Source organism: Trachypithecus francoisi, unplaced genomic scaffold (genome assembly GCF_009764315.1).
Source record: "Trachypithecus francoisi isolate TF-2019V2 unplaced genomic scaffold, Tfra_2.0 Lachesis_group4, whole genome shotgun sequence".
In the NCBI taxonomy this organism is placed as follows: Eukaryota; Metazoa; Chordata; class Mammalia; order Primates; family Cercopithecidae; genus Trachypithecus; species Trachypithecus francoisi.
Window position 1 is genome coordinate 1,004,632 of NW_022681469.1, and position 23,168 is coordinate 1,027,799.

Sequence of the window (23,168 nt, forward strand, 5' to 3'; positions counted from 1 at the left end):
GGGGAGTGGACAGGAGGGGAGCGGTCAGGAGGGGAGCGGTCAGGAGGGGAGTGGACAGGAGGGGAGCGGTCAGGAGGGGAGTGGACAGGAGGGGAGCGGTCAGGAGGGGAGTGGACAGGAGGGGAGCGGTCAGGAGGGGAGCGGTCAGGAGGGGAGTGGACAGGAGGGGAGCGGACAGGAGGGGAGCGGACAGGAGGGGAGTGGACAGGAGGGGAGTGGAGAGGAGGGGAGTGGTCAGGAGGGGAGTGGAGAGGAGGGGAGTGGAGAGGAGGGGAGTGGAGAGGAGGGGAGCGGAAGGAGGGGAGCAGACAGCAGGGGAGCTGGGCTGGGAGTGGGTGGTAAGGGAGGGAGCGCTCTGCACTTCCTTCTCAGCACTGCCTGTACTGCTACCTTTGTAGTAACCAGCTCTTCTAATGGTCAGAGTTTGAGGCCCTGTGGATGAAAATGATGTCTGTCCCTCAGACGGCTCCTCCCGTGGGGCTGTGACTGGCTGTGGACTGGCCCGGCTGCCCGCATGGCAGGGCAAGTGTTCACGTGGAGTGGTTGAGTTGCGCTCTCTTGCCCTCGAGAAGGACGAGGCATGAATCATAAGGTCCTTCCTTCTGCCATTTCCCTCGTAGGTAACCACGTTTCGTGTAGTAAGAAACGTGGCTAAAGTGCCCTAATATTTTAACATTCCTTAAAAGGCCACTTACTTTCACAAATGGGCGTTTTGAGTGACTGTGTCGGCGGCTGCGTGAGCAACGAAGGAAAGCAGGTACAGTGTATGAGTCGCCCAGACAGCAGCAGGCCTGCAGGGAGCCCTGGGCTTAGACTGTGTGTCCAGGATGGCAGCTGGAATGAGTCAGTGGGGATTAGCATCCCAGAACTCTTCACCTTTTGGGGGCAGGAGACACACTGATGGTCTCTTTGGGAAGTCTTGTGCTGTGGTGGTTAGGGTTCAGGCCCGTGGCCATCACCATACCTCACAACTGAGCATGGAAACTGTGATGGAGGGAAGGACCCCAGGTGTTGGGGGCCTGGCCCAGCTCGCCACTCAGGTTTGCAAGTGACGGAAGCCAACACAGACCCATGTGGGGCATAGAGGACTGTGAACGGGGACCCCAGGGTGGCTCTGGGGCTGTGAACGGGGACCCCAGGGTGGCTTTGGCACAGTTGCCAGGATCTGCAGCATCTCCTGGCTGCTTTTGTCTCCAGTTTATCTCTCTTTGTGTGGTGTTGGGATGGCGGCTTGTCCACCTGTTCACCCCTGAAGGGTGAGCAACCAATCCGCGTGAAAAGAGAGAATCTTCCACCAGAGAAAAGCATGAGGGAGGGGGCTGGGGTTTGGAATGGACCAGGGCCTGCACCTGACCAGTGACGGGGCAGGGAGTGGGATGTTCTTGTGGCTCCTGGGCTGCAAGGGATCCGGTTTAGGGATTGACAACCCTCCTAGGATACCGCAACAGTGGAGGGGAGCACCCGCCAGGAAGGGAAGGCCCTTGACAGGCAAATGCCACAACCACCATGGTTCACTCAAGAAGGTGAGAGCTACCACTGAAAAAATGTGTGACTGCAATAGACAGGAATTAATTTAACCCAGATGGTGAAACTTGTACACTGAAAACTATGAGATGGTGAAAGAAATGGAAGACAAGACAAATGAAGGTATCCCATGTTCATGGACTGACATAATTAATATTGTTAAAATGTCCATACTACCTAGAGCGATCTATAGATTCAATGCAACCCCTATCAAAATTCCAATGGCATTGTTTTTTTTTTACAGAAATAGAAAAGCAATCCTAAAATTCACATGGAACCACATAAAACCCTGAATAGCCAAGGCAATCATGAGCCAAAGGAACAAAGCTGGAGGCATCACACCACCTGATTTCAAAGTATACTGTGAAACTATCATAACCAAAACAACATGGTACTGGCAGCAACAAAACAAAACAAAATAGACAAATCAACTAATGGAATAGAGAGCCCAGAAATGAATCCATGCATTTATGCTCAATTGATTTTCAACAAAAGTGGCAAGAACATATAATGGGAAAAGGACAGTGTCTTCAATAAATGGTGCCAGGAAAACCGATATCCACATGCAGAAGAATGAAATTAGACCTTATCTCTCACCATATACAAAAATAAACTCAAAATGGATTAAAGACTTAAATTTAAGACCCGAAACTGTAAAACTACTAGAAGAAATCATAGGGCAAAAACTACATAACAGTCTCCTGGGCAACAATTTTTTTTATTTGATCCCCAAAGCACAGGCAACAAAAGCAAAAATAAACCAATGGGATTATATCAAATACAAAACTCTACATAGCAAACAAAACAGTTAGCAGAGTGCACAGACAACCTAAGGATTAGGAGAAAATATTTGCAAGCCGTGCATCCAATAAGGGCTTAATATCCAAAATACATAATAAGCTCAAACAACTCAATAGCATGAAAATGAAAACCCCAATTAAAAGATGGGTAAAGAACCCGAGTAGACATTTCTCAAAAGAAGACATAAAAATGGCCAACAGGTGTATGAAAAGATGCTTAACCGTGCTAATCATTAGCGAAATGCAGATCAAAACCATAATGGGCTGTCACATCACACCTGTTAGAATGGCTGTCCTTAAAAAGACAGCAAGTGTTGGTGAGGAAGTGGTGAAAAGGTAACTCTTGTACCTTATTGGTGGGAATATAAATCGGTACAGTCATTGTGGAGAACTGTATGGAGGCCTCTCAGCTGAAACTACCATAACATCTAGCAATCCCACTATGAAGTATTTATCCAAAGGAAGTAAAATCAGTATGTTGAAGAGAGATCTGCACCCTCATGTTTCCTGCAGCACTGTCCATAATAGCCATGACAGAGCAACCTAAGCATCCATCGACAGATGGATGGATAAAGACACTGTGGGATACTATTCAGTCTTAAAAAAGAGGGAATTCTGTGATTTCCAACATCATGGATGGAACTAGAGAGCATTATGCTGTGTGAAATAAGCCAGGCACAGAAAGACAAATACCGCATGATCTTACTCATCTGTGGAATTGAAAACAATTGAACTCGTAGTAGCAGAGAGTAGCACTGAGGTCGCCAGAGGCCAGGGGTGGAGGAAATGGGGAGATGACAGTTGGAGAGCACAAAATCTCAGGAGCAGTTTTTAAGTTCGATTGTACAGTGTGATGAAGATAATAGTAGACGATTGTACATCTCAAAACTGCTGAGAGAGCAAATCCCAAATGTTTTTACCACAAAAATGTTAAGTATTTGAGGTGACGGATATGTTAACTAGTGTGATTTAATTATTCCACATGGTATTCATAAACCATCACATTGCCTTGTACCCATTGATACGGTCTGGCTCTGTGTCCCGACCCAAATCTCATCTCGAATTGTCATCCCCACGTGTTGAGGAGGGACCTGGTGGGAGGGACCTGGTGGGAGGCGGCTGGATCATGGGGGTGGTTTCCGTCGTGCTGTTCTCATGATAGTGAGGGAGTTCTCCTGAGAGCTGATGGTTTAAAAGTGTAGCACTCCCCTCACCCCTACTCCTTCTGCCGCCTCGTAAAGAAGGTGCTTGCTTCTCCTTCGCCTTTTGCCATGACTAGTTTCTTGAGGCCTCCTCAGCCCTGTGGGACTGTGAGTCAATGAAATCTCTTTTCTTCATAAATTACCTAGTCTTGGGTAGTTCTTTATAGCAGTGTGAAAATGGACACCCATAAATATATACAATTGTAAATTATAAAATGTGTGTGACCAAGTCATTTTCCTTCCTCAGCCTCCGTTTCCCCACCTGGGATGAGTGGACAGCACTGGAAAGCTCTGGGTGACTGCTGCCACCACACCAGCTTGGCCCCAGCTCATAGCTTCAGGAGGATTTTCCACGGGGGTGGAAGACCCTGTCCCTTCTACCTGGGGCTTCCAAAGCCAGTGGCCTTTGTTCTTTCTCTTGCTCCATCCCCCTCAAAAATACAAGTCCTCCTGAGCCTCCAAAGCTTACTCTTCATAAAACCCTCTGTGGCCTCCTATAAGAACATGCCTTCTCCAGACAAAGCTCTGCTTACCAAAGTAGCTCACAACAAAACCCAAATGAAGACAAAACACCTGTGTTCCCGTTGGCCGGCAGACAGCCTGTTAGGTTTTCTCTCCTTGTTAACGTCTAGTCACTCAGATGACTTCTGTAGGTTCAAGGCTCTGCTGGGAGGGGTGTTTATGCCATCAGGGTTGAGCAGACAGAGGCCTAGACCATCAGACAGTCATGTGGGCTGTAGGGGTCCTGCCAGGACTGCTCCCAGACAGCAGGGTCCACCCTCAGAGAGGGAGCACTGGGTCCGTGGACATGACCGTCACCCACATTTCGTCCTCCAGAATTTCTCCCGCCGACTGCAGTCTGGGTGCCCGCACCATACATTTCCTCCATGGCATAACTGAGGCCTTGGGTCCAAGCTGTCTTCTGCCTAAAGCTCTGTTTTGGGCATCGTCCATCAGCGTCTAGGTTCTCACCTCACACAGCACGATTCCCTTACTGACAGGGTCATGTGCAAACCAACAGGGCAGCAGTGATTTCCAGGGAAACAGCTGCATGAGCTGGTGCCCGATTTCTCATCAGAGGAGTGCCAGGGTCCCCTGGACCCCTCTCCTAAACCCACTGATGAAAGGTGCCGGAGTCTGTTCCTGCACATTCCAAATCAGAGCATCATTTCTGTCAGGACTGAGCCCGGGGACAGTGACCACCTCCAGCAACACAGCCTCACTTGTTCTTTCTTGGTGGGTTATGTGTGGAGCCTTTTTCATTTTTACATCTCTTTTATTCTTGGGCTAGAAAAATCTGGTTTTGCACGTTTTGTGCAATTCCAAATTCCTGTGTGTCATTTCAGCCCAGACTCTGGAGTGTCTTATATTAAATGCCGGTGAATATAATTAGCATTGAAGACCCAGTGCAAGGTGCTGCACGTGTTCATTTTAACAGTCAATTATGTGTCTTCAGTTTGGTCGAGGAGCTGCCTCTTCAGGAGGCCTAAACTTGAAACGGTCCCCGCTGCCTGTGACTGGGGCCAATGCTCCCCGTTGGATGGAGCTCCTGATGATGGCTCGGCCCCCTCCCATAGTGCTTCTAGTTACTAAACAGCCTTGTTCCTGCTGAAGCCAGCTCTTCCCCAGCCGGGCCTGGCTTGGGGCCGGTGTGGGGTTGCTGGAGCTCTCCGGCCTGTGCCGTCCCGGGTCCCTCTTGAGGGAGGCCCTGCCCTTTGCTGCCGGTTGTCACGGCTTCTAAGGGCCCAGGTGCCGGCTCCTCGGCAGGGGGACATGTTGTGTGTCAGAAGGTGCTGGGGTCTGACCCTTTCGTGTGGGGGTCTGGGTGACATGTGAGGGGCTGTCTTTCCCCTGATGTGAATTTCTGGGCCGTATCTTGGGGCGTGGCAGTGTGAAGTGTGTGTTCATTGCTGTGTTCACTGGTCTTTGGGAGCTAAATTTAAACTCATCCCGATGCCTGGAAATGCAGTCTAGACCCTCCACGGAAGCCTTCACCTGAGCTCGATTGTGGCTGTGATTCCACCAGGAGCAGCTGCAACAGCCTGTGTGCCACGAGGGTGGCTGCCCGAGCCTCTGTGTGGGCCCTGCTTGCAGGTGTCGGGTGTAAAACCAGAAGTGGGGCTGTTGGATCATCTGCTAATTCCACGTCGAATTTTTCCCGTGTACTTTCCACGGCGACTGCACCACGTTACGTTCCTGCCCGTGGAGCATAAGGGCCCAGTTTCTCCACGTCCTCACCCACATGCGTTATTTTTGGTTTTGTTGCGTTTTGTTTTCTCATAGTCGACGTCCTGCTGAGCAGGCAGTGGGTCTCACCGTGGTTTTGATTTGCATTTCCCTGACGCTGGTGATGCTGGGTGCCTTCCCTGTGCTTTCAGCTGTTTCTACATCTTCTCTGGGGAAACGTCTACTCAGGGCCTTTACCCATTTTTAATCAGGTTGTTTTTTTTGTTGTTGTTATTGTTCAGTCGTGGTTCTTTACGTATTTTGGATACAAAGCCCTTATCAGATAGATGAGGGTGAATCTTTCCCCGTTCCATGGCTGCCCTTTCATGCTGCTAATAGTGTCCTTTGATGCACAGCAGTTTTAATTTTGATGGTTACATTTTTTTTTTTTTTGAGATGGAGTTTCACTCTTGTTGCCCAGGCTGGAGTGCAGTGGTGCGATCTCGGCTCACGGCAACCTCTGCCTCCCGGGTTCAAGCGATTCTCCTGCCTCAGCCTCTCAAGTAGCTGGGACGACAGGCGCCACCACCACTGCCGGCTAATTTTTTGTATTTTGAGTTTCTCCATGTTGGCCAGGTGAAGGTTACATTCTTTTATTTTATTCTGAATTGCTTTTTAAATTGTCCCCACCCCCACTTTTTTAAAAAAACACCTATTTATCTTGACTTTACCTAGATTGCCAGTTTCTTAAGACCAGGATTCTCCTGTTCCCAGTCCTGCTCCAGACGGAGTGTTGGTGATTTGTGCTTGGTACTGGCCACTCTGCCTCTGAGTCTGTTTACTGGGAGAAGTGAAGGTGGCTGAGTGGGGTGATGGTGCTTGTCCCCCTTCATGGTGCTCATCCACGAGATGAGCATTTGGGGATGAACCTATGAGGTCGTAGCCAGCAGCACCTGGCCTGAGCTGAGTGACTTGCACTCTGTGGTTCTCTGCTTCCATCAGGGGGAGCTCCCCGCTGGGGCAGATAGCCCAGAATCAGTGGCTTCACACAGGGATCATTCCTGGCTCATTCCCACAGCAGGGCCTCAGCCCTCTGTCTAGCGATGCTGCCTCTTCTGCAGACAGCACTGGGCGGCACGTGGTGTCCAGCCACAGGCCACGTTCGGGGACTGGGGAGGAACATGGAGGCCGCTGACTCTCCCGTTTCTGGGTCACACTAAGTGGTTGCTCTTGCAGGGCACCCATGGGAGAGAACGAGTCACCTGTGGTGCTTAAGTCCATGCAGAGCTGGTCACTGGCATGTGCTGGCTGAAAAGAACCCAGCGATTGTCCACCCTGCCTCTCTCCTTCCCTTTACAAGCCCCTGAGGACTTAATTCTTTCTGGATCTTGGCTCAAGTGACCACAGTGATGAGGTTTCCTGAGCTCCTGGTGGTCTGGAATGGTCCATCCTGTTTCCTTAACTCCCTCGTGGATGCTAAGTGTCAGTCAGACTTTTCTGCAGCTACCCATTCCTGTGTGGGCTCCAGCAAGGTACCCAACCTCTCTGGGCTCTAGTTTCTGAATGTGGAATGGGGACCATGACAGTTTATGGCACTAAGGGTTGTAAGGATTAGCTGAGTTGACTGTGTGAGTGTGAGTGATGTCTGCAGGCGTTGGGTCTTACGTTGAGTGTGGGTGTGAGTGACGTCTGCGGGCGTCAGGTCTTACAGTGAGAGTGAGTGTGAGTGACGTCTGCAGGCGTTGGGTCTTACGTTGAGTGTGGGTGTGAGTGACGTCTGCGGGCGTCGGGTCTTACAGTGAGAGTGAGCGTGAGTGACGTCTGCAGGCGTTGGGTCTTACGTTGAGTGTGGGTGTGAGTGACGTCTGCGGGCGTCGGGTCTTACAGTGAGAGTGAGTGTGAGTGACGTCTGCAGGCGTTGGGTCTTACGTTGAGTGTGGGTGTGAGTGACGTCTGCGGGCGTCGGGTCTTACAGTGAGAGTGAGTGTGAGTGACGTCTGCGGGCGTCGGCTCCTATGTTGAGTGTGGGTGTGAGTGACGTCTGCAGGCGTCGGGTCTTACAGTGAGAGTGAGTGTGAGTGACGTCTGCGGGCGTCGGCTCCTATGTTGAGTGTGTGGGTGACGTCTGCAGGCGTTGGCTCTGATGTTGAGAGTCGCCGTACGAGGACCTGAGGATTTGATGAGTTGTTTGCAGAATCGGACACTCTGCCAGCCACTCCATATAACTATGATGACCGCGTTTTCTCAGTCAAATGCTGGCACCCACAATCCAAAGTGAAAATGAGGGCTCGGTAGAGGACAGCCTAGAGCAGCGAAGTGGGACCATGTGGACAGATCTTGGGGTGCGACTCCCAGGCCGACTTTGAGCAAGTTCCTTAACCTCTCTGTGCCTTAATTTCCACATGGTGTAAATGGGATCATAATACGCAGTATCATGGTCCATGAAGGCTGCTCAAAGTGCCACCTCCTGGAGGGCTTAGAAGCAGCAGACACTGATTTCTCACAGTTCTGGAGGCTGGAAGCCAAGGTCAGGGCCCCGGCAGGGTTGACGTCTGGTGTCCGGCGAGGCCCTTCCTGGCTCATCCATGGTGCCTCCTCACGTGTCCTCATGTGGCCGGAGGGTGAGCAGTCCTTGGGGCCTCCGTAAGGGTGCTGATCCACCACGAGGCTCTACCTCCCTGCCTCTCAGCCATCCGCCTGCTAGCACCAGCACCTGGGGCTGGTTTCAGCACACAGCCTGTTGCACAGAGGAGCCGCCTCATGGGCTTGGGGTGGGGGTTTAAAGCATCCTTAGAAGTAAAATGCTGGGAAGTGCTGGGTGTGCCGGTGCTCAGTGAGGGAGGCATGACTGGCTGTGTTCTTGGCACTGTCTTCACTGTCCTCCCCTCCTAGCCTGCTCCTCACCTCCTGGAAGGACCACACACCTGCCACGCCTCCCCCTGCCCCACCCGGCCAGCGTGTGCCTGGGCCCCTCAGTACTGCCGGCTGACGCCCTCAGACACCTGTGACTTCTATAGTGCACCTCCCCCGGGGCAGTGGGCTGGCTGTGTGCCGCTGGATTTACCGTCCCAGGCCTCACTGCGATCCCTGGGTGGTGGGAGGAACGGAGGCCCGCTTGTCGCACAGGGAAGCTGACCTCTCCTGGATTTACCGTCCCAGGCCTCACTGCGATCCCTGGGTGGTGGGAGGAACGGAGGCCCGCTTGTCGCACAGGGAAGCTGACCTCTCCTGGATTTACCGTCCCAGGCCTCACTGCGATCCCTGGGTGGCGGGAGGAACGGAGGTCTGCTTGTCGCACAGGGAAGCTGGGATCTCCTGGATTTACCGTCCCAGGTCTCACTGTGATCCTTGGGTGGCGGGAGGAACGGAGGCCTGCTTGTCGCACAGGGAAGCTGGGATCTCCTGGATTTACCGTCCCAGGTCTCACTGTGATCCTTGGGTGGCGGGAGGAACGGAGGCCTGCTTGTCGCACAGGGAAGCTGGGATCTCCTGGATTTACCGTCCCAGGCCTCACCGCGATCCCTGGGTGGTGGGAGGAACGGAGGCCCCGCTTGTCGCACAGGGAAGCTGGTCTCTCCGGACAGTGAGACTCCTGCTGTGAGTGCAGGTGCTGCCCAGGCGCGGGGCTCCTCCCCAGGCAGAGCCTTACGCTGCTCTGCAGACGCATAGGCTGTGCTGGCCGCTCCCAGGCACTGTCACTCTGTCCCCTGCCTTCTGCTGCCTGTCAGTGGCTGCTCTGAACTGTACCAAATCCTTGAAAATGAAGGAATTTCCAGCGAAATAGGGTCTCGGCTTATCTTTGGGTTTCATTAAGAACAAAGCTGCTCAGACTTCACAGCAGGCCTGCCATGGACGCAGCCCACAGATCCGACGGCCTCTTAAATCTGACCTGGGCGTGTGGCGAGCCAGTGCCTATTTCCTTGGACCTCAGAAGCCATTGCTGTCTCTCAGGATTCACCTTTGGCCTCCTGGAATTTTTGCAACAGTTTTGACTGTGTGCCATGACAGCTGTTTCTACTCCCTGAGAACAGCAGCCCTTTCGCAGCTTCCCTGCAGAAATATATGTGGCAGGGGCTTGATCAGTTCAGATAAAGGGCTTTTTCTCCCTCTGGAGAATTCCTTTCAATAGGATTCTGAGCTGTCATTACTTCTCCCTTCTCCAAAAATAGCGGGGGAGATTTTATTCTTGTCGCCACACCCCTGGGGACCCCGATGGAGCAGTGGGCTCCCCTGTCTGTGGTGCTGCTGTGCGAAGCCCTGTGGGACTGTGGGAACCCTGGCAATGCTGCCAGCTCCCTGTAGGGAGGGAACTTCAGAGGCAGCTCCAGCGTCCCAGGGCACCGGGATTTACAGATCGAAGGTACTTTGGCAGTGTCAGCTTCCCTGTGCAACAGTGGGAGGGGGCAGGGTCCTGAGGGGCCCCAGAAAGGGAGGCAGGAAAGAATGAAAGAGTGACCTAGTCTGGTACAGCAGGACACCTGGAGTGTGGCTGTCCCAGGCTGGCGAGGGTCCTTCTGGTATTCTGAGTGTGAACGAGTAGCAAGTGTGTGTATGAGAGCATGTACATGTGTGAGCATGTGAGAACATACAGTGTATGCATGTGCGTGTGTGAGAATGTGTGTGAGAATGTGTACATGTGTGAATGTGTGCATGTGAGAATGTGCATGTGTGTGCATGTGAGAATATGAACATGTGTGAAAACGTGTGCAACAGAATGTGTGCATGTGTGTGCATGTGAGACTGTGTATGTGTGTGCATGTGAGAACGTGTGCATGACAATGTGTACGTGTGTGCATGTGTGAGAACGTGTGCATGTATGCATGTGAGAATGCGTGAACATGCATATGAGAATGTGCGTGTGTGAGAACGTGTGCATGTGAGAATGTGTGCATCTGTGTGAAAACGTGCATGTGTGCATGTGAGAATGTACATGTGTATGCATGTGAGAATGTGTGAGCATGTGCATGTGCATGAAAATGTGTGCATGTGTGAGAATGTGTGAGCATGTGCATGTGTGTGAAAATGTGTGCATGTGAGAATGTGCACATGTGTGTGAATGTGTGCATCTGGGAGCATGTGTGAGGATATGTGTATATGTGAGAATGTGTGCATTGTGTGGTTGTGTGTCTGCATACTTGCGTGTGTGTGCATATATTATGCATGGTGTGAATGTGTGTCTGTGTACGTGGTTGCTTGTGCATTGTGCACACACGTGTACAAGTGTGCATTAATTCTCCTGTTGTTGTACTGGGCAGCAGTGTCTTGTCTCTTGGCCCCTCACTCTGGCCGACTGAGTCTGCCACCGGCATCTTCAGGCCTGAGTCAGAGCAGGCTCCTGAGCCATGTCTTCATTGAAGAACTGGCATTGCGGGGAGGCAGCCACGAGGGGTCACTGGTGCTGCTTGGTCCTCACTGGCCTCCCGGGTGACCGCAGCCTCTGGGCCTCGCCTTGTTTGGATGCAGGGAGGGAGTGACAGACCAGCGTGAAGAAACACAGCAGGGTGCCATTGTTTCATCAGAGGCTGCTGCGCTCCCTCCCTGGCTGCTGGACGCAGGGCCTGTGGCGGGTATAGCCTGTGGGGCCCAAGATGTGACCCGGTTCTCCCTAGAAGGTGCGTCCTGAGCCCTGCAACGTTGCTGTTTCTAGGTTCTGGGTTCAGTGCCGGAGAACAGGGCGTTCTCCTCCTGGCTTCCCAGGTGTGTTCCCAGGGAGCTGCGTGAGACTGACCGCCCATTGCTTTTGTCTGGGCAGGGTCATCTGGCAGCCAGATGAGCGGATGTGTTGTTGTTTACTGTGGACAGTATTCTGCAAACCTGAGTGTGTGTCTCAGCGATGGCTTTGTGACAGTTCTAGAAACGGTCGCGGTCCCTGCCCAGCCCTGGAACGTGCTTGTGCTTGCTCCCCCGGGCTCTGCCTGACCCGTGGTTTGCCGCGTCTCTCGCCTGCCCTTCTGGTTGGAATACAGCCTCCAACGCCTCTCATCTGCGAAGGCTTCACGATTGGGATGCCTTTTCTGCCCATCCCTTCTTGCTCACAATTCAAGAACTTTGTTCTGATAGTTTCCAAGGAGCTGAGACAAATCAGTTTTTACGTGCATCCCATGTACCTTAGTACACTGTTTACACAAATGATTGAATAGGTATGTGTGTTGCCGTTATTTCAAACAGTGCCCTAAGCTAATTGCCTCCCTTTGAAATACGAAATTAAGTGATCATATTGTATTCGTTAATTTCCAAGTCCTGTTATATTTCCATAAATAAATAAGAGATATTTAAAAAAAGACATATAAGTAAAAGTTGGTCAAGATATTAGCAAAAGGGGAAAAGAAGATGGTTAGTTCACTGGAATCTGTGCCATAGGAGCCTGTAAGCAAGTGTCCCTGCCCATGAGCTGGTCGTGCTCGTGTTTGGTGGAAGGAAGGTGCTCCTGGCTGTGGGGCCTGGGGGACCCTCTGTGGATCTCTGTGGAGAATTGTGGGGTAACACAGTGAGCGACATTTCTCAGCACATGCACAGTGAGAGTCTCTGGGCCATTTCTCCTAGGATGTCCTCTAGGGCAGGCCTGGACGTGTCACTCAGGATGTCGTTGAGCGCAGGCCTGGGCATATCACCTAAGCAAAGTGTGGCACGAGCACTTTGCTCATGGGGGATCAAAGCCACCTGGTTCACCCCACAGCTTTCTGGTGCTCCGATCTAATGGTTCTGGGCTAGTGCTGTGGGTGTCCCGAGAGTGGAGGCTCAGCATCTCCAAGCAACCGGACCCCCTGGGGGCACCCTGGACAGCAGAGCCCACCCTTCCTCTGAAGACAGAGGTCCACTAGGATCGCCTGCTTCACGTGTGGAACTGGGGATGGAAATGCTGGGGGTCACTCGGCCCTCTGAGCCCAAGCAGAGAGAGAGTAAGGGAAGGGGTGGAGGCACACGGCCACCTGAGAACTTCCGAGCCTCACGACGGCCCCTCCGAGGGAGCCGCCACTGCCAGCCCCTTTGGTCCCCAGTGAGTCTTTCATCCAAGTGGGTCATTGCCAGGGGGTGAGGACTTCTAAATCTATGTGAGATTTCAACAAATGAGGCTTCTAGCTGATGGTCTTAAACACTTCCACGGACATCTCCGTTTTCTTTTAGACAAATGGGAAAACACCGGTTATAGTCATTCACTAACATCCTTTTAATCCACACTCGGTACAAGGCACTGTACCAGATGCTGTGGGGGTGTGAAGAGGCTGCAGCTGTGACCCCTGCCTTCTGGGAACTCATGGTGCCACCAGGGAGAGGGGGGTCCTGCAGGGCGGTAGAGGTAAGGGGGGTCCCAGGGCAGTAGAGGTGAGGTGCTGTCTTGTCCATGTGGAGACTGTGAGTGTATGCGTGTAGGCGTGTGAGTTTGTGCATGTGCGCTTGTGTACACCTGTATATGAGTTAGTGTGTCTGGGTGTGTGCGTGTGTGTGCATTTGCACATGTGTGAGTGTGCATGTGCTCCTGTGTGTGTTTGCACAAACAAGTGCATGCAAATGAGTGTGCACACCTGTGTGTGCGTATATGTTGGAATGTTCACGTGGGTGCATACGAGTGTGAGTGTAGCACTGTCCATGCTGGTCCCAGAGGCAGTGGGGTCCAGCCTTCTGTCTGCACAGTGAAGGGGGCTGCATCCTGGAACTCTGGGGATGTGAGGTCCCCCGGTTCACTGAGTCCCTGAGATCGGAGTTCCAGGCCAGGCAGAGTTCCTATCGGGGGACACCTGCCATGTCTTGCCTTTCCCAGCCAGGGCAGCAAGAAGCCTTCCTTTCTGTTGCAGAAAAAGACTCATTCTACAGAACATCTCCCAGAATATTCCCCTCCCCCACGAGCCTGTCAGTAGCATGTGGAAGGGCCTGGTTGCTGCTGCTGGCAGAAGGATGCGTGTCGACCTGAGGTTCGCCTCGTAAATGGCTCCAGTCTATCCAGGTCTCTGGTCTCCATGACCTCCATCCTCACTTAGCCACGATCCCCTGCGTGGGGCTGCTCCGTTCACCCGCCATGGGCTCCTGGCAATCTCCAGCCCTTGCCAGGGAGATCTGTTTTAAAATGCAGACCCATTCAAGAGTCTGCCCTGCCTGGGACACCATCCAAGTGGAGGCGGCCTCCTCTACCTCCTGGGATGAAGGCCACTGCCTCTGATTCCCACAGGCTCTGCACCATCTGCTTGACTGGCTTGACCAGCTTGGTGCCCTCTCCTGCCTGATCCAGAACTGCAAGGCCTTGTTCCCACTGCCCACTGGGGCTGACCAGGGCCGGGTGCTGCCATGCATAGAGTTGCTCCCTCCCCGCCGCCCACCGGGGCCAGGTGCTGCCATGCATGGAACTGCTCCCTCAGCCTGGAGTGTCCTCGATGTCCTCAGGCCGGCCGCTGTTCGTTCTCTGACCGCTGGGTGAGGTCAGCACCCTCTGTCAGGTTTTCTCGTGCCCTTTTTTGCAGCCTGTCCACAATCATAACTGCACCATCAGTGGTGAACATCTGTTGCCCCAGGATCCTGGAAGCTCTGATGTATGGAGCCTGCAGTGTCTGCTTTTTCTGCATGCGTGTCTCCCGGCTGTCCTGGCCCGGCCATGCAAGCGGGATGCAGGGCAGAGCTGTGCCTTTCCTGGGACGAGGGTGTGGGGTGGAGGTAGCTGAGCAGCAGGCATGGCACTGACCCGCTCCTGGAACAGGAAGGGGCTTTGCAAGGCACAGGCAATGCTGGGGACAGAAATGATGAGCTGCGTTGACGAGAGCACCCAACGCTGCAGGGAAGACAGAGGGAGAAGGCACGAAGCCGTCATTGAGGAGCGCCTAGGGGTTAGGCTTCCACGCAGAGGCACAGGCAGTGTCTGTTTGTCGGAAGGGTTGATGATGTTGGACTAGTGGCATCCTTGGGCGTGCGCAGTAAGTTTGGCAGTTAAGCATGTTAGTGGCTGTGCACATGTGCGTGTATGAGTTAGGAGCTGTGCACATGTTTCTGTATAAGAATTCACACAAGCCGGGCGCGGTGGCTCAAGCCTGTAATCCCAGCACTTTGGGAGGCCGAGACAGGCGGATCACGAGGTCAGGAGATCGAGACCATCCTGGCTAACATGGTGAAACCCCATCTCTACTAAAAAATACAAAAATCTAGCCAGGCGAGGTGGCTGGCGCCTGTAGTCCCAGCTACTCGGGAGGCTGAGGCAGGAGAATGGCGTAAACCCGGGAGGCGGAGCTTGCAGTGAGCTGAGATCCAGCCACTGCACTCCAGCCCGGGCGACAGAGCGAGACTCTGTCTCAAAAAAAAAAAAAAAAAAAAAAAAGAATTCACACATACACATATATTTGCACACATGACTGTTTTGATGGTGGCAGTAGCTGAGGACGGGTGGACAGGGAGCCCAGTTTTCACAGGCAAACCCTTTCTCCTCTCCCGTGATTTTCAGACAGCTCCCAATGTGAAGTCAGTGGTGAGACTTGGAATCAAGGTTGTGTATGGAATGCACATTCTGGACAAAGAGCAGGGCCCTGATTCTGAGAGTCTCACGGACAGTCTCCATCACCCGAGGCCTCCTGCCTCCACTGCCGCTGTGGCAATGTGCTTCCGGCTGGGAGCTCAGCATGGCCTGCAGGACCGCAGAGCTGGACGGGTCAGTCTGGGCTTCGATGATGGGGCTATGTTGATGGGGTGCAGGGCCATGGTGCAGGAAACACAGTCAGTAGAAGAGAGTTCATGAGGGGACCCCAAGCCAGGTCAGATCCCAGGTGGGGTCTTGGCTGTGTCCCAAGAATACGAAGGCAGGAGTCCTGCAGAGGACGGTGTAAAGGTAAACTGAGGCTGGAGCCGAACCGGGAACGAAGACACAAGGCAAATGGCAGTGAGAATAGCCTTTTATTAGGGCTTGCGGGCGAGGTTCCTTGGTCCAAAGGCGTGAGACGAGGAAGTCGCGCTGAGGGAGGAGGGTAGGGGCTTCTTATAGCCTGAGAGGCGGGAAGCTGGTTGTGCAAACAGGACCTGGGGGGTCTTGAAACGACTAGGGTAGGAGTTGAGTAAGGGTCACCGGGAAGCGGTCTTTGGAAACTGTCAACTGAAACTGCTGTTTATGAACTTGTGGAATGCAGGTGAGCTGCAGGTCATGGGGGAGTGTGGTTGCCCAGCCGGAACCTCTAACATATGCAAGTCTGCGGGTGTGTTCAAGGAGGAAGAGAAGTCTCGAACAAAGGGCCTGCTACGCCGGGTGGCGCCGCCATGTCGGGTCTAGATCCCTGCCTAACAGATGGGGCCTGAGGGTTAGGGGCTCTGGGTAGTTCCCAGGGTGATTAGATGGTCAGCGGTGAGGCGACTTCAGTGCTCCACGTCCCAAGATTGTTTCGGAGGCTGCGCCCCACATCTGAGATGGTGGAGTTCAGCCTGGACCGGTGGGAGCTTTGGTTCTCTGGCTCCAGCACCTCTGCTGTGTGGATCACCCCCGGCCTCCCGGCTCTGGAGTCTCATCACTCCTGATGCTTTCCTGATTGAGATTTCACTTTCCAGTCCTTTTTTCTAGTATGTTCATAGAGATCTTTTGGGGTCCTGCCTTTTAGCCAAGTGACCCAGAAGAACAAAGCAATACTTTCAAAATTCTGGCCACATAAAAATCAGTTCTATCAAATATATTTAGGAATTTCCTTAATTTTCTATTTCACTACTAGGCTGTATCCATATTTGGGGGAATCCAGTACCCTTAAAATCAAGCAGGGTGGCAGTGAGCCTGGGCATGATCTGTGGGAGCTTCTGGGCTCCTTCCTTCTGGTCACAATCATCTTCAACAACCCTTATTGCTGAGTATTTACTAGAATAAAGGACACCCATATCATGAAGTTCTTTAAATATGGAGATAAGGTTGAATTTCATTGTTGAAAAATGCATTGGGTGAAAAATCATGAGATACCGATATACACCTATGACAGCAGCCAAACACCAGAACATCTACACCACCAAGAGCTGCTGAGGATGTGGGCGATGGGGACACCGCCAAGAGCTGCTGAGGACGCAGGCAACGGGGACACCGCGGCTGCTGGGAGTGAAAAGTGGCGCGGTCACTGTTATGCTGATTGTCACTGTGGCGAGGATGTAAGCGACGGGAGGCTGTGTGTGTGTGTGAGGGAGGCTGTGTGTGTGTGTGTGAGAGGCTGTGTGTGTGAGGGAGGCTGTGTGTGCGTGAGAGGCTGTGTGTGTGTGACGCTGTGTGTGAGGGAGGATGTGTGTGTATGAGAGGCTGTGTGTGTGTGAGGATGTGTGTGCATGAGAGGCTGTGTGTGTGTGAGGGAGGCTGTATGTGGCAGGCTGTGTGTGTGAGGGAGACTCTGTGTGTGTGTGTGTGTGTACGTGTGTGAGGATGCATGGAAAATATCCGTACTTTCCACTCAATTTTGCGGTAATCTAAACTGTTCTAAAAATAAAGCCTATTAACAATGCACTGGGGATGGTGTCTGTGTCCATCGCATTCAGCACAGGGATAGTCTAAGGCAAAGAGAATCAATGGTTAATTTATTTCAACTGTCAAGTAGATAAAATTATTAGCTAAAACTGATTTTAAGAGCACAAACATTATGCATTACATTCTATATATTCTAAATACATGCTTAAAAGACAGTTTTCAAGAAAATGTAATATATATTATTCTGAAAATATATTTGTGACATTGTATGAAAGAAACAAAATTTAAAGAATGAGGCTGTTATGCTTGAGAAATGGTTTGCTTGGAACGTTCCAAAAATGATAGGAATTGTCCTAGGCCATTTTTCTTTATGAAAAGCTGAACGATTTCATGAGCTTGCTTGGGAAAGGGATTCTCTGCCGCATGATGGGAAGCTTTGGCTACTCTCAGATGTGCTTCTCTTATATTTGGTACCAAATTACCAAGTCCTGTGTGCAGACACCTGGGGTGGCCGAGTGGGGCCAGGACCAGCCAGGCTCTGCCATGCCCTGAGCTGGCCACACGTCCATCCCAGGGGTGCATTTTCCAATGTGAACAAGAGGCCGGGAGAGCTGTGGGCAGCCGGGCACCATCATTGCTCTGGGGCCGGCCAAGAGCCCCTTCCTTCTGAGGGTGGGGAGCGCAGCTCGCGGGCACTGCTGCTGACTGGATTCCTGGGCATCGGAGCCTCCTGTGGCCTCAGGGATGGGAAAACGCTGCTGGCCCTGGCCTAGGAGTAGGTGATCACTGACTTGGGCCCTGCCTGGGGGTCCAGGAACCTGGTTTTTGGTTCCTTCCACCTGTGGCTCACTCCCTCCTCTGTGGCCGCGAGGCCCAGGAGAGTTTTCTGCATTGTGAGCCCGGAGGCTGGGTCATCTCAACGTGCCATCCAGTTCCCGCTAGCTGCCTTTCCATTTTCAAGATATTGTCATTTGAAACGTAGAGTGCAAATATTAGGTATGTTTGAAGTCATTCCTTATTTTCCCTCTTTGCCCCTTTCTCCCTCCTCCCCCTCTTCCCACTCCTACTTGCACGAATGGTTCGTGTCTGAGGAAGGCAAAGGAGCGGGCACATCTGCCTGTGTTCCCGCCGTGTGGTGCGGGCCGTCCATCACGGACGGTGGGGGGCCGGGCTCTGCAGGCGTGAACCCGAGAACCCGCTGCCTGTGTGTGGCCTCACAGGGACTTCGCTCCGGCTCTCAGACAGGAGGCAGCGCGGCCGGGCTGTGCGGAGGGAAACCGCGCAGGCCCGGCGTCTCCTCCTCGCTATTGTCCGCCGCCCGCGCAGCTGCCAGGCTGCCTCCCGGGTTCTTTGGGCTTTGCAAAGTCCCATAGAAACCCGCAAGACGCTTGCAATACTCGAGGTTATTTTCTGCTAATCACCCGGCCCCGTGTCGTGAGCATATATGTAATATCAGACCAGCAATTACTGCGTCAGCCTGGCCCTGGGCAAATGTGTTTCTGCTAATTACACTTGTTGCATTTGAATGGTTTTCTTCAGCCAAGCTGCACGACGAAACCGTAGTGAACAATAAAAGAGACCATTTCCCCTTCCGCCTGGCCTGAAGCTGCAGATGGCCGCCCTGTGTGGAAGCAGTAGTGCCTGAATTAATCTTTTGTGTGCACCAAAGAAGGTAATTTGAATGTTTGAAACCCCACAGGAAGCTTGTCTCAAAGTGAACAATTCGCCAAATAAAGACTAATTAGGGCCTAAATTAATTAGAAGGTGTGGTTGGAAAGGATGTTGATGACCAGAGTCTGCCATTTCAGACAAATGGAATTGAGCTAAATAAATTAGTCCCATTAGTGCCACGTTGTTCGCCAGCCTCGCGCCTGTCCAGCGCCGCGGAAAGCAGCCCGGGAAGCCGCCCTGGCCTCCCACGCAGCCCGGGAGAGACTCTGCCGAACCTTGGAGCCGCTGCAAATTAATATTTGTATTTCCTGGGTTTTGTTTTTCTTCTGGAAAACTGGCCTGGAATGTTACTGACTTTAGTTTTTTGTTGTCACTGAGTTGTCAGAAGCAAGTTTTACATAAAAAATGTGAAATCACAAAAAAGGAGGATTGGGGGGTATGGAGGAAAGCGGAGTGAGCACATTGCAGCCACGCTGGACTTTCTCTCCACTTTGGCGTTTGTGTTTTCCGGGATGCTGGGTTTTTATTTCCCAAACCAGCATATTCCGGGCGCTCCCGGGTCCTAACTCCCCTCTGGCGCCCCGCGCTCCGCAGCCTCACGGGGCAGGTGATGCCAACGCATTGCAAGGATGTGAGTGACCTTCCTGCTCGCTGACGATGACACGTCTCGTTCTGTCTTATCTGCTTCCCCCACAGATGGAGTGTTTGGAAGGTGCCAGAAGGTTCCGGCAATGGACTTTTACCGCTACGAGGTGTCGCCCGTGGCCCTGCAGCGCCTGCGCGTGGCTTTGCAGAAACTCTCCGGCACAGGTAGGGCGGGCGCGGGCCGGGGCTGGGCGGCTGCCGCACTGATCCCGCCCGGGCTTCGCTTCTCCTCCTGGGGGTGAGGAGCTGGGACGGACCCAGGCCGCGAGCGCGGTGGTGAAGGGCAGACGGCAGCCGGGCGCCGGGCTCACGGGTGCTTCCTGCTGGGACCGTCCGCTCCCGGCTTTGGAGGAACCCAGGCCTGCTGCCTCCTGCGTCCGAGGGAGGAGATGCCAGGAGGCTGCAGCGGCCGCAGCTGGGCCTGGCGCACGTAGGCGGGCGTCGGCTGCTCACCTGGGCCTGGCTGGGTCGGTGCAGGGGTGGCTCGGCCCGGAGAGAATCAGCCTCTGCCTGTCGCCGTTGTTGTGAGATATTTCTTGCCGGTGGTCCCTGCAGGGGTGATGAGAACATAATTTTTAAAATGATGATAATTTAAAAATGATATATGGCAACATGGTAAGACCCCGGAATTACCGGAGCACCGGCCCTGCTGCCCTTCTTTGGCTGTGAAGTGAGGTCTCTTGGTCAGAAGCAGTGCTGTGTGGATACCATAGTGATGGATAAGGCGTTCTGAGTCCACGGATGGTAATTCTGGCAGGAACACTGCGTCTAGGGAAGGGAGATCCACCTCTGGAGTAAGCTCTAGTCCGGCAAGGACTAGTCCCCACCCCTTCCGCAGGGGAAGCTGCCGGCGGAACCACCCGCCCCCGGCGGCTGGCTGATCACCCTCGGGAAATGGTGGCATGTTGGGGACTCAGGGCTGGTCTTTGTGGTGGCCAGCTGGGGACTCAGGGGTGGCCACAGCAGGGCTGGCCTTGGTGAGTGGGAGCCCAGGCATCACCTCCACCCCTGCCACTGCCTCCACCCCTGCCACTGCCTCCACCCCTGCCTCCGCCTCCACCCTGCCTCCACCCCTGCCACCGCCTCCACCCCTGCCTCCGCCTCCACCCCTGCCACCGCCTCCACCCCGCCTCCGCCTCCACCCCGCCTCCGCCTCCACCCCTGCCACCGCCTCCACCCTGCCTCCGCCTCCACCCCTGCCACCGCCTCCACCCCTGCCTCCGCCTCCACCCTGCCTCCGCCTCCACCCCTGCCTCCGCCTCCACCCCTGCCTCCGCCTCCACCCTGCCTCCGCCTCCACCCCTGCCTCCGCCTCCACCCCTGCCTCCGCCTCCACCCCTGCCTCCGCCTCCACCCCTGCCACCGCAGCCACTTTGTTTATGGGCCTGCTGGGCTCTGGCGGGGTGGCTGGGGAAAGAGGCAGACTGGTGTCCACAGAACAGGTCACCCTAATCCACTTGGTTATTAAAACCCTCCTCTGCTGAAGTCACTCTTTGGAGAATATTCACATGGGACATACATATTTTAGCACTTCCTACCACTTCATAGACGTCTATTTCGTATGTCTCTTTCCCAGTTGCCCTGTCAACAATATTTCCAATAATATTCTCTCTGAGAACCTGGCCATCTAGCCAAACCATTGGCCACAGCCCATTCATTGGTAAATAATCACACATTTGGCCATTTCTCCTTCCAAGCAGAATCACCAGCCAGGTGTGCTGCTTGAGGTTCTGCTCTGCAGGAGGGTTTCCGTTCACCTCTGTCCTTCAGGGGTCCCAGCAGGGGCAATGCATAGTGCTGCACGTATCTGCTTTTGGGTGGCGCCTGCATGTTACAGAGAACCACCTGCAAACAAAGCCCAAGTCACCTGAGTCCAGGGTCTGTGGGGAACTCTCCACAAAGCCAAACGGCCGATTGAGAGGGAGAAGCGCGTGTGGCGGTGCGGTCCAGGGCGCTGGGCCACTCCCTGGTGCACATTCCAGGCCACACTGGACTCCTGAGCCCTCTCCCGTGGGAGCCTCCAGGGCGGCTTGGGCCCAGCTCCTGCTCCGTCTATGCCACTGTCATTTGGCGATGGGGTGCTGTGTGCAGCCCAGCGCCAGGCTTGGCTGGGCAAGTAGATATGGGTATCAGTGTAGATGATACAGACGGAACGCTGCCCACGCAGGGACAAACATGGAGGGAGCCACAGTGAAGGAAGGTTGTGTGACTTTTCCACCGTGTCACATTTTCTGAGTCTGCTTATCTTGTGAGCCTTACTCTGTGTTTCCCCCTTCACTGTATCGTCTTGAGAAGGGGGAAAAGCCTTATTTAAAGAGCGAACGGATGAGCTTTTGCCAGGCCAGTGGCTGGGCGTGCGAGTGGAGGCCAGGGGTCTTCCAATAAGAATGGGCCTGGTTCTTTCAGAACCTCCCTGAGCCTAATTTTGACCCGGCTCTAGGTGTGTATGTAGCTATCACCATGTGCTGGCAGCTGACCCCCAGAATGTCTTCAGGCTGGCACCAAGCATCATCACGTTTCCGTGCTATCCTTTGCGGAGATGTGGCAGGGGCAGCATGCCGGAGTTCGCCTGAGCTGTCTTCTCATGGGAGCTGGTGCTGTGAGCACTCTGGGGCCCTGCCTGGGTGGGTGTCGCGGGATGAAACAAAGCCAGAGAATGCACAAGATGCTCAGCCTGGCAAACTAGAAAAAACCAAGAAATTTAAGGTGAGTTTCAAAAGGAGAGATAGAAAAATATCTAGTGGCCCCGAATTCCCCAACAAAGATGAGTTTTCTTACTTATAATTTTAAAGCAATAGCTTTTTCTAGTTTGTCTCGTATATCCATGAATTTAAATTACATGTCAATAATCTAACCAAATAATGGCAAAAGGTAACTCCTAAGGAAAACCATCTCAGAGAAAATTAATATTGTGTCGAGTGTCAGGCTGTGTCCACATTCCTGGCACCTATTCTTGAGGATAAGAGCATCTTTATGGAGACGGAGTCCCAGGCAGCCCTGCGTGGGGATGGAGGGGCAGCCCCAGGCAGCTGCATGTGAAGACAGGGACACAGATAGCCTTGTGTAGAGACAGAGGTTCCAGGCAGCCCTGTGTAGAGATAGGGGTCCCAGGCAGCCCTGTGTAGAGACAGAGGTCCCAGGCAGCCCTGCATCTCTGGTCTTGCTCAGGCCCTGGCTGAGCATCTTCCCATGTGTATCAGAACTGCCCATGGCCTGGACAGCTGGAGCTCCCTGCCCGCTCCATCCCCAGGGGCTATGTGTCCTGGGCTGTTGGACACTCTAGACAGTGAAATGTCATCTTCTGCATTGTGAGGACACAGAATTGCTGACACCTTCTCAGCTGGTTCTGACACAGCTGTGGGGTGTGTCCTGGACTGGGCATTTCCAGCAACCCCAGGGATGACCCTGTGGCAGGAGGCCTCTTTGGTTGCCGGGGCCATTGGTGTGCCTGCTCCTGCACCTAGTCCAGGATGCAGGCTTCTGGAAGGTGGGTGTGCTGTGAAGGCACACATACCTGCACATGTATTCACATGCTCATGTGTAGACACACGATTTGCACATGCATCTGCACACACATTCACATGCTCACTTGTAGACAGCCACATACATGCACACACCTGCACATGCACTCATGGGCTCACATGTAGACACATGCACACATACCTGCACATGTACTCACATAGACACCCACACACATACACACACCTGCACATGTGTAGACACCCACATACCTGCACACTCACCTGCACACACACATGCTCATAA

The 23,168-nt window shown here is 53.4% G+C and overlaps 1 protein-coding gene across 2 annotated transcripts in view; it reads left to right on the top strand.

Annotated features, from left to right (window-relative positions):
* PTPRN2 (protein tyrosine phosphatase receptor type N2) overlaps positions 1-23,168 on the top strand; it is a 981,520-nt gene that overhangs the window by 234,095 nt on the left and 724,257 nt on the right. For both annotated transcript variants that reach the window (XM_033192278.1, XM_033192279.1), the window contains one exon: positions 19,455-19,568. In XM_033192278.1, the coding sequence (XP_033048169.1) occupies positions 19,455-19,568 (114 nt within the window). The remainder of the gene's footprint in view (positions 1-19,454; positions 19,569-23,168) is intronic.